Below are 16,139 nucleotides of genomic sequence, written 5' to 3' on the forward strand. Positions count from 1 at the left end.
TAGATCTACGATCTACAATTAACTGACACTTTGAGTCTCAAAAAAATCTTTGCCTTGTGATTTTTTAAGTCCTGAAATAGGGTCATCTAAGAGTGACTTTCTGTTATTAATCATCAAATTTCCCAGAAAAAGTCAAGCTTTAATATTATTTTCCCCTTGGTCTCTCAAACCTGTATTTATGGTCAAAATAATGCTTTTATTTTTAATGAAGAACTGATTGCTGATTTTTGTATTTTTATTCTATCAAGTTGTTTATAGTTGTGTCAAAGAACTATTTTACTAGAAAATTTAAGAGATTAACAACTACATACCTTACTTTACAAAGTTAATAGAGATGGAGGTGATAAACAAAATTAAAGGAATGCTAATTCTTTGAAGGGATAAGTTACAAACTATTTTAAGGTTCTTAAATTTTGAAAAGAACTAATAAGTTTTGATATTTGGCTATCTAAATGCGTAAAAGAAGATTAATAATATTAGGACAAATGTTTTGAATCGTTTTAGAGTGATTATCTTAAGAAGCTTAAATTGTCCTCTAAGTGTACTCTAGCTTTGTGTTACTCTTTCAATTTATTTGTACTTATATAAGTAATTCATGATTACATACTTTTGTAAGTTGCCCAACTGTGTAACTGCCATTAAGTTTTTTTGTTTTGTTTTGTTTTAGACAGGTCTCGCTCCGTTGCCCAGGCTGGAGTGCGGTGGAGCAAACATGACTCACTACAGCTCCGACCTCCTGGGCTCAGGCAATCCTCTTGCCTCAGCCTCCCATATAGCTGGGACTACAGGTGCCCATGTCCAGCTAAATTTTTTATTTTTCTGTAGAGACAGGGTCTCACTTGATTGCCCAGGCTGGTCTCAAACTCCTGGGCTCAAGAGATCCACCTGTCTCCACCTCCCAGAGTGCTGGGGTTACAGGCGTGAACCACCATGCCTGGCAGTGCCGTTAAGTTTTGTTACCCAAAAAAAAAACAGAGTTCCTTTGCCTTTCAAGTAAAAAATGACTCCACAAGAACACAGATTTTGATCAATGGAAGTTTTATTACTTGTCACAAGTAAGGAGAGCACTGGGAGTATTCTCCAAAGCAGTGGGTCTCTGAGGGAAAGTGAGAGGAGGGTTTTATGGGGCGATGGAGAGGGAAGAGAGGGTATGTCACTGCATGTAGAGGAGGGGTCGCAGTGGTGCACATATAGTGAGTCTTTATGCCCGGACGTAGGTCACATGCTATGGTAGTGAAGCTATAGCTTCTCCCAGGATGGAGACTTTAGCATGGTAACGAGGAAAGTTCACTCAGGTTTATCTGTGAGTGGCCAGGGTCTGTGAGGAACTGGTTCCAGCTGTCTAGGTGACTGCATTCTACACACGGTTTAGGCAAAAATAGGCTGCAAGGCAGGAGGCTATAAAACAGGCTGATTGTTCAAGTTGATTAATTCCTATAGTCCATGAAGACCTTGCTGTCTGCTTACAGCTTGTTGAGTGTCTTTTCAGACCTTTTTCTTCCATTCATTTACATATATTAATACGTAGACTAATATGTAAGGGTTCTTTTCCCTCAGCACAAATGATGTCATATATATTGGTCTGCAAGGCTTGTTTTTTTACTTAATGTATTTTGAGTCTCTTTCCATACATTTTCATAGCACTGGTATGTCTCTGTTTATCTAGAGTGCAACGGCGTGATTTCGGCTCACTGCAACCTCCCCCTCCCGGGTTCAAGCAGTCCAACTGCCTCAGCCTCCCGAGTAGCTGGGATTACAGGCGCCCATCACCACACCTGGCTAATTTTTGTAATTTTAGTAGAGATAGGGTTTCACCATGTTGGCCAGGCTGGTCTCAAACTCCTGACCTCAGGTGATTTGCCCAACTCGACCTCCCAAAGTGCTGGGATTACAGGCGTGAGCCGCCACACCCAGCCCAATTTTTTCAATTACATCGATTTCTGGTCTTTTAAATCTTATTATAAATACCTTGGTAAAGTTTATTATCTTCCTGTAATATGGACAATCACTGTAATCAATCTGTTTTCCATATTAGAGTTTTTACATATCAGGTTTTCTTAAAATAAGCATCATGCTGGTGTAGCAGCATATGAGTGCTTTAGGGCCCAAGAGTGAGAAAAGACATATAGTTGTTACTCTTCCTAGTTGAGCCTTGAAGGAGATCATAGTGGACTGTGTGTGATTGGTGAGAATAATATCACAGGAGAACATTCAAAACAATAAAGTGAGTCACCTCCTGCCCCTTCAGTGGCTTTACACTACTCTTCATATAGTAACCAAATACCATCATATAAGTTAGAAGATCCTGTGTTCTTTGGTCCTTGCTAATTCTTTTTTTCTTTTTCTTTTTTTTTTTTTTTTTTGAGATGGAGTCTTGCTCTGTCACCCAGGCTGGAATGCAGTGGCACAATCTTGGCTCACTTCATGTTCTGCCTCAGCCTCCCAAGTAGCTGAGATTACATGCATTGTGCCCCCATGCCTGGCTAATTTTGTGTTTTTAGTAGAGACGGGGTTTCTCCATGTTGGTCAGGCTGGTCTCGAACTCCTGACCTCAGGTGATCCACCTGTCTCGGCCTCCCAAAGTGCTGGGATTACAGGTGTGGGCCACCATGCTTGGCCTCATCTCTACTATATTCTATCTAGTCTCAGAATCTATGGTTATGCTGTTTCTTTACCTAGAATCTATACCACACATATTAAACATTATTCTTCCCTTAACTTTCGTTCAGCAGTCATCTTTAAAATCTTACCATAAATATCACTTACCTGTACATCAGCTCCACCCTAATTTGGTCAGGTTGCCTCTGTTATATATGCTTGTATCTCCCTGTACTTTACCTACATATCACTTACCATAACTTGCACTTATATATTTAGTTATGTGATTGCTGTTTATATGTTTAGTGAAAGAAACAGTGCAAGCTCCATGTGGACTTAGAATGACTTATCTTTTTTTTATCGTTAGTACTGAACACATAGTAAAGACCAATAAAACATTTTTTTGTCATTTAACTAAATTTAATTTTTCCTGGGAATGGAATAAGGTTTCTTTTTTCTTTTTTTCTTTTCTTTTTTTTTTTTTTGATATGGGGTCTTGCTCTGTCACCCAGGCTGGAGTGCAGTCACATGTTCGTAGCTCACTGCAGCCTCAAACTCCTGGGCTCAAGCGATCCTCCTACCTTAGCCCTTAGCTTCCTGGGTTGCTGGGACCACAGGTGCATGCCACCACGCCTGGCTAATTTTTGTAGAGACAAGGTCTCCCTATGTTACCTAGGCTGGTCTCAAACTCCTGGGCTCAAGCAGTCTTCCCATCTCAGCCTCTGAAAGTGCTGGAATTATAGGCATGAGCCATCACACCCAGCCTGAAAAATTTGTATGAGTCTGTCAAGATTGTGGTATAAATACAGAGGAAACATATGTTTATATAAATTGTTTCTACTTTTAAAATATTCTTATGTTGTCAAAAGTTTTGTTTGTTTGTTTGTTTTGAGATGGAGTCTCACTGTGTCGCCCAGGCAGGAGTACAGTGGCGGATCTCGGCTCACCACAACCTCCACCTCCTGGGTTCAAGCAATTCTCCTTACTCAGCTTCCCGAGTTCCTGGGATTACAGCCACGCACCACCACACCTGGCTAATTTTTTATATTTTTGGTAGAGACGGGGTTTCACCATGTTGGCCAGTCTGGTCTCGAACTCCCAACCTCAAGTGACCCACCCGCCTCAGCCTCCCAAAGTGCTGGGATTACAAACCTGAGACACCGCGCCTGGCTGTCAAAAGTTATTTATGTCTTGTTCAGTAATTCTTCCCTCCCTCTACCCCCTTCCCCAACAAAGCTTTTTTTTTTTTTTTTTTCTGAGATGGAGTTTCACTCTTGTTCCCCAGAGTAGAGTGCAATGGCGCGATCTTGGCTCACCACAACCTCCGCCTCCCGGGTTCAAGCGATTCTCCCGCCTCAGCCTCCTGAGTAGCTGGGGTTACAGGCGCCTGCCACCACGCCTGGCTAATTTTTGTATTTTTAGTGGACATGGGGTTTCACCATGTTGGCCAGGCTGGTCTCGAACTCCTGACCTCAAGGAATCTGCCTGCCTTGGCCTCCCAAATTGCTGGGATTACAGGCGTGAGCCACGATACCCAGCCAAGATTATTTTTTAGATATATTTATTTTTTAAAAATTAGAGATTTAGCTGGGCATGGTGGCTCACACCTGTAATCCCAGCACTTTGGGATGCCAAGGCGGGAGGATCATCTGAGGTCAGGAGTTCAAGACCAGCCTGACCAACATGGAGAAATCCCATCTCTACTAAAAATACAAAATTAGTCAGGTGTGGTGGTGCATGCCTGTAATCTCAGCTACTTGGGAAGCTGAGGCAGGATAATCGCTTGAACCCAGGAGACGGAGGTTGCACCATTGCACTCCAGCCTGGGCAACAGGAGCGAAATTCCGTCTCAAAAAAAAAAAGACTTAGATAAACTTAAGAGACTAGGGTCCTGGATGGAACTTTATTACTAACTTCAAGTTTCCTCTTAGGCAGGGGACTACTTCCCATCTCTAAAATGAGGGAATGGAAATAGATGTTCTATCATGGCTCTAATTCTGTAAAAGTGTAAAAAGATGGATTACAGTGATACAAATGTGGTATAAAAAGTTGTGGAATAAGACTGGACTTGTGGTTCTTTTTCAACAGTTTAATTGAAAAGAAAGACACTCAATTTTTTTCCTTTTTCTTTATTTTCAGGTTATATTTCACACTATGTGCTGACTGTATCTACAGAAGATATTTAAAAAAAAAAAGATAAACTTTTTTTCAAAGATTTTGATTCCAGTGGAATCTTTGCTTTAGATTTGTGTGTGTGTTTGTGTTCGTGAATTGTAACTCCAGAAGCAATGCCTGTACAAGCTCCACAATGGACGGATTTCCTCTCCTGCCCAATTTGCACTCAGACTTTCGACGAAACAATTCGAAAGCCCATCAGTTTGGGTTGTGGCCATACTGTCTGCAAGATGTGCCTGAATAAACTCCACCGCAAGGCTTGCCCATTTGACCAGACCACTATCAATACAGACATTGAGCTCCTCCCTGTGAACTCAGCATTGCTGCAGCTCGTGGGTGCTCAGGTAGGATGGGTGACTTAATACTTTTAAATTTCTCCCTCTCTCTCTCTCTCTGTGTGTGTGTGTGTGTGTGTGTGTGTTGTGCGTGTTTTTCTCCTGAGAGAAACCTGTTGAATTAAAATTGGGTAACATTGCCTTCTATTTAAATAGGTATAATTCTGTTTGGTACTGTAAATCCTTTATTTCAGCATGTTAGATTTATTGTGGTAGTCCAGTGCTTTTTAGTCATAGTACAGTAACATCCATTTAATCTTGTCAGATATTCAATAAACCTAGCTATGCAGATCACTAGAGAAACCTAAGGCCGGGTGTGGTGGCTCATGCCTGTAATACCAGCACTTTGGGGGGGCCAAGGCGGGTGGATCATTTGAGGTCAGGTGTTTGAGACCAGCCTGGCCAACATGGTGAAATCCTGTCTCTACTACAAATACAAAAAAATGAGCTGGGTGTGGTGGTGTGTGCCTGTAATCCCAGCTACTTGGGAGGCTGAGACACGAGAATTGCTAGAACCTAGGAGGCGGAGGTTGCAGTGAGCCGAGATCGTGCTGCACTCCAGCCTGGGTGACAGAGTGAGACCCTGTCTCAAAAAAAGAAAAGAAACCTAAGAGGTAAGTCATAAGGACCTTTTTTAACATTGAGAAAACTATTGTTCATAAAACCACTGCACTTTACTCAGTAGAGAAGGTGCAGCTGCTTCAGGCAGTTTTACTCAGTAGACATTAACTGAAATGAAAGATGAGAAAGGTGACAAAAACTATAGCACAACATTTGGGAACCATTAGAACGCACTTAATGCTTTATAAACCTAAAAATGGTTGGGATGGTAAATTTTGTGTTATGTATATATTATCATAATAAAAAAAATAAAATTTTCCCAAATTTTCCTTTCATCTAAAAGGAAAAAGAAAAAATAAATTAGACTTTAAAATATATAATCACCAATTTCTCCTAGGAATATAAGTTTGACTTAACATCTGCAAATCAATTAATGTAATTCACTATATCAGTAAAAGTTGCAAAATTGCACACATATGATCATCTCAATAGACACAGAAAAAGCATTTGGCAAAATCCAATACCTTTTCATAATAAAAGCACTGAAACAACTAGGAGAAAAACTTCTTCAACCCAAAGGACATGGATGAAAAACCCACAGCTAACATACTGAATGGTGAAAGACTAGATGCTTTTTCTGTAAGATCAGGAACAAGTCAAGGATCTCCACTCTTAACTATTTCTGTTCAACATCATACAGGACCTTCTAGCTAGGGCAATTAGGCAAGTAAATGAAACCAGTGACATTCAGATAAGAAGTAAAAAATAAAAACAATCTCATTCACAGATGACATGGTCTTATATATAGAAAATGTTAAGGAATCTGCAAAGGAAAAGCTATTAGAAACAAAAAACTAGGCAGAGTTGCAGGATATAAGATGAGTATATAAGTATCAGTTGTCTGAAAAAGCAAAAGTCTTTCTAAGGTGTAAAAATGCGTTTACAGTGTTTCATAATTTCTTTCTTTCTTTTTTTTTTGCTCTGTCACCCAGGCTGGAGTACAGTGGTGTGATCTTGGCTCACTGCAATCTCTGCCTCTCAAGTTCAAGTGATTCTCATGCCTTAGCCTCCCAAGTAGCTGGGATTACAGGTGTGCACTACCATACCCAGCTAATTTTTGTATTTTTAGTCGAGACAGGGTTTCGCCATGTTGGCTATGCTGGTCTCAAGCTCCTGACCTCAAGTGATCCACCTGTCTCGACCTCCCAGAGTACTGGGAATACAGGCATGAGCCACCGTACCCAGCTAGTGTTGCGTACTTTCATCCACAGTATGTTAATAACAGTTTTCTTAGGCCGGGCACAGTGGTTCACGCCTGTAATCCCAGCACTTTGGGAGGCCGAGGCGGGTGGATCACGAGGTCAGGAGATCAAGACCATCCCGGCTAACACAGTGAAACCCTGTCTCTACTAAAAATACAAAAAGTTAGCTGGGCGTGGTTGCAGGCGCCTGTAGTCCCAGCTACTTGGGAGGCCGAGGCAGGAGTCCCAGCTACTTGGGAGGCCGAGGCAGGAGAATGGTGTGAACCCGGGAGGCGGAGCTTGCAGTGAGCCGAGATTGCACCACTGCACTCCAGCCTGGGCAACAGAGCGACACTCTGTCTCAAAAAAAAAAAAAATAATAATAATAATAATACTTTTCTTACACACGTAAGAAAGACTGTCTGGTACATAGTAGGCCCTTAATAAAGATTTGTTAAGTAATATATATGTTGTATTTCTATACGCTAGCAATGGACAATCTGAAAATAGATCAATTTCATCTACAAGAGCATAAAAAAAATTAAGAATATATTTAACAAAAGAAATGTAAAATTAGACCGGGTGCAGTGGCTCATGCCTGTAATCCCAATAGTTTGGGAGGCCGAGGCTAGCAGATCTCTTGAGGCCAGGAGTTCCAAGACCAGCCTGGCCAGCATGGTGAAACCCCGTCTCTACCAAAAAAATAGAAAAATTAGCCAGGTGTGAAGGTGCCCACCTGTAATCCCAGCTACTCGGGGCTGAGGCATGAGACTCACTTGAACCCAGGAGGGGGAGGTTGCAGTGAGCTAAAATCACACCACTGCACTCCAACCTGGGTGACAGAGTGACTCTGTCAAAAAAAAAAAAAAAAGTAAAACTATATTTTGAAGACTACAAATCGTTGTTTAAAAGTAGCTTAAAACTTGAATAAACATTTACTCTATTAACTCAAAATGGATCAAAGGCTAAATATAAGAACTAAAACTACAAAACTCTTAGAAGAAAATATAGACATAAGTCTTTCTGACCATGGAGTAGGCAGTGGGTTTTTTCAAGATGTGACACCAAAAAACACAAGGAACAAAAGAAAAAGATAAGTTGAACATCAAAATTAAAAACTATATTTCAAAGATACGAACAATTGGCTGTTCACAGTGGCTCACGTCTGTAATCCCAGCACTGTGGGAGGCCAAGATGGATGGATCATTTGAGACCAGCCTAGGCAACATGGCAAAACCCCATCTCTACAGAAAATACAAAAAAAATTTTTTTGCTGGGTGTGGTGGCACATGCTTGTAGTCCCACCTGTCTGTGAGGCTGAGGTGGGAGCATCACCTGAGCCCAGGAGGCCAAGATGGATGGATCATTTGAGACCAGCCTAAGCAACATGGCAAAACCCCATCTCTACAGAAAATAACAAAAAAAAGAAAAAAATTGCTGGGTTTGATGGCACATGCCTGTATTCCCACCTATCTGTGAGGCTGAGGTGGCAGCATCATCTGAGCCTGATCACCTGATGGAGGCTGCAGTGATCCTCGATCGCAGCACTACGCTGTAGCTTGGGCAACAGAATGAGACCCTATCTCAAAAACAATAGCAACAACAAAAAACAAAGATACCAACAAGAAAGCAAAAAGAACAACCTACAGAATGTGAGAAAACAATTGTAAAATCCTATTTCTGATAAAGACTTATATGTAGAATATATAAGGAACTCTTACAACTCAGTGATAAAAAGACAACCCAGTTTTTAAAATGGACAAAGAGCTGAACAATCACCTCGTCAAGTAGATTATACAGATGGAAAATTGGCAAAATGAAAAGTAGCACTCAGCAGTTTGTCTTTAAGTAATTGCAAATTAAAACAAGTGAGATACCACTACACACAAATTAAAATGGCCAAAATCCAAAACATTAGCAACACCAAATGCTGGTGAGGATATGGAGCAACAAAAACTCTCATCTTTTTGGAAATGAAAAATGGTATAGCTACTTTGGAAGACAGTTTGGCAGTTTCTTTATAAGCTTAACATAGTAGGTATTTACCCAGTTAACTTGAAAATTTATGTCTACACAGAAACCCTCACATGACTATTTATAACAGCTTTATTCATGATTGCCAAAAAATGGAAGCAGTTGAGATATCTTTTAATAGGTGAATGGATAAACAGTGGTATATCCATACAATGGCACATTGTATAAAATGAAATAATGAAAAGACATAGCTGTCAAGTCACAAAAAGACATAGATATATCTCAATGTATATCATTGCTAAGTGAAAGATACCAGTATGAAAAGGCCACATACTGTATGATTCCAATTATGTGATATCTGTAAAAGGTAAAACCATAGCAACAATAAAAGTATCAGTGGTTGCCATGGATTCAGGAGTAGGGAGGGAGGATAGAATTGGTGAAACAGTATTTCTTAGGGCAGTAAAACAGTTCTTTATGATTCTGTAATTGTGGCTATATGACACTCTGAATTTGTCAAAAACTGTAGAACTTTACAAAGATTATGGAAGACAATCTGAAGTATATGAAACAATTTCACTAAAGGGGTGTAGGAGAAAGGTAGATTGTGTAAGATTAAAGATAGAGAAAGATATTATCTATAAGCAGTGTACTCTAGTCTTTTCCCATGGGGGTACGAATTAATTCTGATACTGCTGTATGTATAATACATATTAGAATTGAACAGTTAAGTAAGTGAATGGGAAATGATTGGAGCCAGTTAACAGATAAACAAGGAGGAAGAGGTTAGAGTGATTCATGTGATAATGGATTGGAGTTGGAGGCATCAGTATGAACTCATTTTTAGCTTGATATGGATACAGATGGTTATATACAGAAATAGATATACGAGATATCTCGTGTATATCTCGGGTTATTACAATGTATATCTCGGGTTATTACAGTGACATATTTCCTTGCTCTGTCATCTAAGATGGCCTAGAAGGAACAACACCCCAATAGTAATGTGCATACATAGCATTCATATCTTGGTTTCTAATACCATTCTCCAATAAAAGGAACCAGAGTTCCTTGGAGAAATGGCTAATTCTAAGACTGGGACAGGAAATACACGAAATGAGTCTGGAGTAGCTTGTAGCACTGGAAAGTATAGAGAAGTATTCAAAACACACACAGACACATACACAGAGTAATGGGGGCTATATCAAAGGCACACAGGAGCCAACTGAAAGAGCTCTCAATGGCCAAAGCTAAAACAGTTTGAACAACAAAATAAATGGAATTGGATCATAACCCAGGTATAAGATAAATATCCTTGAGTCTACACGATAAAATTAAATGATTGAATAAATAGATGGAAGAAAGAAACAAATCTCCCATGCAGAATTCCAAATTAATTACATAGATATTCTGCTCTCAAGGATGTAGAATGTGTGTGGACTATGCATAGTGACTGCTTCCAAAAAGTACAGTTTGTGGAGATTATGTAACTTTATAGTGGAGAAACCTGGTAAACACTGACTAAACCAGCTGTTCAAATTTAACATCAGCAATAATAAGTTGTGTTGGTGGTGTGTGGCTTTGATATGATGTGATAAAAAATGGCACTTTTCCCCTATGATCTTCCAAAAATCCATAACCCCAATATACTCATGAGAAAAATGACAGATCCTAGATCCCAGTTTAGGGGCATTCTACAACATACCAGACCAGTGCTCCTCAAAACTGTCAAGGTCATTAAAACAAGGAAAGTCTGAGAAAGTGTCCAAGCCAAGAGGAGCTTAAAGAGATATTGAAGGGCTAGCGCAGTGGCTCACACCTGTAATCCCAGTGCTTTGAGAGGCCAAGGCAGGCAGATCACTTGAGGCCAGGAGTTGGAGACCAGCCTGGCCAACACAGTGAAATCCTGTCTCTACTAAAAATACACAGAATCAGCCAGGCGTGGTGGCGCATGCCTGTAATCCCAGCTACTCAGGAGGCTGAGGCATGAGAATCTCTTGAACCTGGGAGGTGGAAGTTGCAGTGAGCCGAGATTGTGCCACTGTACTCCAATCTGGGCGACAGAGTGAGACTTTGTCTCAACTTTGAAAAAAAAAAGAGGGAGAGACATGGAGGGAGAGAGGGAGGCCAAGGTGGGTGGATGGCTTGAGCCCAGGAATTCGAGGCCAGTCTGGGCAATGTAGTGGGACCTCCATCTCTACAATAAAATACAAAATTAGCTGGGTATGGTGGCGTGAGCCCAGATGCTGCCACGGCACTCCAGCCTGAGTGACAGAGCGAGACTCTTTCTCTGAAGACTAAGTGTAATATGGTATCCTGGATGGGATCCTGAAACTGAGAAAGAACATTAGGTGAAAACTAATATCTGATTAACATGGATTTTAGTTGTTAATTATGAATATGTTGATATTGGCTCATTAATTTTAACAAATGTACCATACCAGTGTAAGATGTTAATAATAGGGGAAACTGTTAGTCGAGTGTGGTGGCTTGCTCCTGTAGTCCCAGCTACTTGGGAGGCTGAGGCAGAAGAATCGCTGGAACCCAGGAGGCAGAGGTTGCAGTGAGCCGAGATGGTGCCACTGCACTCCAGCCTGGGTGACAGAGGGAGACTCCGTCTCAAAAATAATAATAATAATAATAATAATAGGGGAAACTGAATACAGGATAATGAGAATTCTGTGTACTATCTTTGCCATTTTTCTGTAAATCTAAAACTGTTCTACAAAATAAAGTTTACTAGGCAAAATGGGCAAAGGATCTGAATAGATATTCTTCCAGAGAAGATATACAAATGGATAATAAGCATATGAAAGGATGGTCAACATCATTAGCTATCAGGGAAATACAAATCAAAACCACAGTGAAGTGGGAGGAAGGTAGATGGGAAGAAGAGATAATTATCAAAGAATACAAAGCTTCAGTTAGACTGGAGGAATGCCTTTAGTGATCTATTGCACAGAACAGTGACTATAAATAGTAATACATTGTATGTTTCAAAATTGCTAAAAGAGTAGATTTTATTTAAAATCTACAAAAAAAAAGTGAGGTGATGGATTTGTTAATCTGATTTAGTCATCTCACATCGTCACATTGTACCCCATAAATATATGCAATTATTATTAATTTAAAATAAAATTTAGACAAACCACAATGAATTACTACTTTTCACCCAACAGGATAGCTATAATAGAAAAAGATAATGAGTAGAAGAATTATCATTCTACATAAAATGTAGAAGAATTGGAACCCTTATACACTCCTGGTAGATATATAAAATGCTACTCTGCTTTTGGAAAATAGTTTGGCAGTTTTTCAAAAGGTTAAATACAGACTCCTAGGTATATACCAAAGAGAAACAAAAACTTTTGTCTACACAAAAAAAAGCAGCATTATTCGTAGTAGTCAAAAATAGAAACAATCTATATGTCTGTCAATGATGATTGTGTAAATAAAGTGTGATATATTTATACAATGGAATTTTATTCAGTGATGAAAATGAATGAAGTACTGATACAACCTGGAAGACCCTTGAACACATTGTTAAGTGAAAGAAGTAAGTCAGAAAAGACTATTTATTGTATTGATTTTGCTTATATGAAATGTCCAGAATAGGCAAATCCATAGAAAATAGATTCGCCTTTCCAAAGGTTGGTGGATGGTTGGGAAGAAATAAGGGGTAATTGTTAAAAGGGTACTGTGTTTCTTTTTGGGGTAATGAAAAGGTTCTAAAGTTGATTGTGGTTATGTTTGCACAACTGTGAATATACTGAAAACCATGGAATTGTATGTACTTTAAACCAGTCAGTTGTATGGTATGTCGATTATATCTTAATTAGGCTGTTAGAGAAACAAAACAAAGGAATGCAAAGATACATGTTAATAGGAAAGATCTTTTGAAAGAATTCAGTAAATTTAGTGGGCGTTTTGATGTTACCAGTGTTAGCATTATGAGTGCATAAACTATACTAAATAAAACAATTAATGAATTGAGCACTCATACAGATCTTTTCTTTTGGCCTCCAGGTCCCTGAGCAGCAGCCTATTACTTTGTGTAGTGGGGTTGAAGACACAAAGCATTATGAGGAAGCCAAGAAATGTGTAGAAGAATTAGCATTGTACTTAAAACCGCTCAGCAGTGCTAGAGGTAAGTTTGTTTTTGTTTCTTATTTAAAGAGTAAAATTGCTTTTTTAAATACTCAGTACATAATCCTATATAAGTCCTGAGGAATTCCCAAAAAACCTAACTAGAGGTAAATTTGATGCAATTATCCATACTAAGTAAATGTCTACTAAAGAGACTTGTTACCATAAAAATTGTGAGCTATTAAGCAAATGTTAATGAAATTTATCTATTGTAAACTAAACTCATTTTGTGCTAAATATCATTACACAAACCACATCAAATAAAATAGTGAATTTTTAGTTTATGTGATGATGGAAACATTATTCGAATGATGATAATAGCAAATATAACTACTTACTTCAGCAGTGCTTTCCATCATTTGACAATTCTGAATGGTTTGCCTTCTATCCAGTTTTATATGCTATGCTATAGGCGGTATAATAAATATGGAAGTTGCCATTACTGCACAGAAAGGGCTTGCTATTTAATTAGGAAAATAAGGTTAACCACTGTGAAATAATATACCAGAACTCTTAGGACCTCAAGATTTACATTATAAACTAATTATCAATGTTGTCTACTCCTTTTTTCTGTCTTCCTCTATGATTAAAATGAGTAATGGTATATTTAATGTCATAATGAATGCTAAGTGCACATGAGATAACTCATGTATACATTTGTATACTTTAAAAATGTATACTTAAGTAAGCTTTACATGTGTGGTTTTATTTGTTGCTTATTTTAAATACTCTAGTAAGTCCCAGAACTAGTCACATACCCACAAGTTAACCCAACAGAAGAATTACTCCTGGACTGTAAAATTGCATTGTGAACCTAGGAATAACTTCTTTACTCTTTTAAAGGAGTGGGTCTGAACAGCACTACTCAGAGTGTTCTGAGTCGCCCAATGCAGAGGAAGCTTGTGACTCTAGTCCACTGTCAACTCGTGGAAGAAGAAGGCAGGATTCGTGCCATGAGGGCAGCTCGATCTTTAGGTGAACGAACAGTTACAGAGCTCATTCTCCAGCACCAGAATCCTCAGCAACTCTCTTCCAATCTTTGGGCAGCAGTAAGGGCTAGGGGATGCCAGTTCCTTGGACCAGGTACATAATTAACTTTTGGTATTTATTCTGCTGGTAATTCTAAAAGTATGATGTAGGAATTATAAGTGATGTACAAAGCCTAGTTCTTTGCAGTATTTTATTGTTACCAAGTAATATCTTGTTTGATGTTCGTGGCTTGGGCAATTCCATGTAACTTAGTGGACTTACTAGGTGAACTTAGTGAACTTAAAACTTTTCTCTTAATGCCAAAAGTTGTTTCTTTTTTTAATTTTTTAATTTTTCCTTTTTTTCACACCTGTAGCAGGAAGTTCATTCATTTTGATAGAAGTTTTTCTTAAATTTATTAATCACTTTATCTGTTTTCTTTATAAAATATATAGAATGTAATACAAAATTGCTCACAAAAATGGTGTAAAAGTGTATTGCTGGTTAATCTTAACTGTATTGCCAGTTAATTGAATAGCTGCAGAAATGATTAAATATTCCCCTTCTAATAAATGGATTTATCTTATCTATGTACTTGATAAATTTTGGTTTTGCCCAACTTTCCCTAGCAATGCAGGAGGAAGCTTTAAAGTTGGTTCTGCTGGCCTTAGAAGATGGTTCTGCTTTGTCAAGAAAAGTATTGGTTCTCTTTGTGGTGCAAAGATTGGAGCCACGGTTTCCTCAAGCCTCTAAAACTAGCATTGGGCATGTTGTTCAGCTCCTTTATAGAGCCTCCTGTTTCAAGGTATGAACCTACATTAAAGCTCAGCTTGAAAGGAAATATTGTTCTTTCCCCAAAGTTAAGTAGTAAAACTTTGAGTTTAATAAAGTTGCCTGTATCTTTTCAGAAAATCTCAGCAATTTTTCTTTATTCTTTTAAAGAATGTAGATGGGGTCTTATTATAGTTAAATCCTATTATATTGAATTTTTGTATGTTCAATATGGAACAACATAGATCAAGTCAAGGTTTATAGATTTTTGTATTTGAAGAGACTAAGAAACTATATCAATTTCTTACCAAGACTGTGCAGAATTGGTCTGAAGAGAGAGTTATTGAAGCACAAATAAATTTTATTTATTTATTTTTATTTTTTTGAGACAAAGTCTTGCTGTCGCCCAGGCTGGAGTGCAGTGCACGATCTCGGCTCACTGCAACCTCTACCTCCTGCGTTCAAGCGATTCTCCTGTCTCAGCCTCCCGAGTAGCTGGGATTATAGGCAGGGCCACTGCACCTGGCTACTTTTTGTATTTTTGGTAGAGACGGGGTTTCGCCATGTTGGCCGGGCTGGTCTCGAACTCCTGACCTCAGGTGATCTGCCCGCCTCAGCCTCCCAAAGTGCTGGGATTACAAGCGTGAGCCACCGCGCCCAGCCAAATAAATTTTATTCAGAGATTTTCTCCTAGTGTAATTCCACATATACAATAATGAAGTTCCATTTGCCATTTCAGTTTATATGGTAATGCTGGACATAGTCTCTTATCCCAAATTGAATAAGCACCGCCTCAAACATTGCTACTCACTATGTATCATTTATTGTACATCCAGTATTATTTTTCTGACTTTTTTTTTTGAGATGCAGTCTTGCTCTGTCGCCCAGGCTGGAGTGCAGTGGTGTAGTCTTGGCTCACTGCATCCTCTGCCTTCTGGGTCAAGCAATTCTCCTGCCTCCAGCCTTCTAATCATAATCATTATGATTATTGTAGTCTAGCATCTCACACTTTACACTTTCTGGTAGTAGCCCATCCCACAAAACTCCATGAAGAATTAAGCCAAGTACAAATTAAATCATTTTTAGAATTACACCGGCATCTGAAGCTCTACAGTCATCAGTCCCACCTAGCTCATTGTCAGGCAATCCCAAGAGTCATAATCCACATTTATGGAGAAGAAACATATTGTTTTTCAGAATATAGAATTGTATTAGTATTTTTTTCTTTTCAAAAATACATATACACACACATACACCTTAAACTGAATGTATATGTTAAAGTATGTCAAATCTTTGGATTTCATTCCAGCACATACAGATTGACTATACAAAAATCCAAAATCCAAAACTTTTTGAACACCAACATGAT

At 38.8% G+C, this 16,139-nt stretch overlaps 1 protein-coding gene across 20 annotated transcripts in view; it reads left to right on the forward strand.

Moving 5' to 3' along the window:
• Positions 1 to 16,139, forward strand: part of RC3H1 (ring finger and CCCH-type domains 1) — a 91,856-nt gene that overhangs the window by 25,867 nt on the left and 49,850 nt on the right. For all 20 annotated transcript variants that reach the window (XM_054673492.2, XM_054673455.2, XM_054673466.2 and 17 more), the window contains exons 2-5: positions 4,738 to 5,117; positions 12,911 to 13,031; positions 13,874 to 14,113; positions 14,629 to 14,804. In XM_054673492.2, the coding sequence (XP_054529467.1) occupies positions 4,887 to 5,117; positions 12,911 to 13,031; positions 13,874 to 14,113; positions 14,629 to 14,804 (768 nt within the window). In that variant the 5' untranslated portion in view covers positions 4,738 to 4,886. The remainder of the gene's footprint in view (positions 1 to 4,737; positions 5,118 to 12,910; positions 13,032 to 13,873; positions 14,114 to 14,628; positions 14,805 to 16,139) is intronic.

The sequence above is a fragment of the Pan troglodytes genome, chromosome 1 (genome assembly GCF_028858775.2).
Source record: "Pan troglodytes isolate AG18354 chromosome 1, NHGRI_mPanTro3-v2.0_pri, whole genome shotgun sequence".
NCBI lineage: Eukaryota > Metazoa > Chordata > Mammalia > Primates > Hominidae > Pan > Pan troglodytes.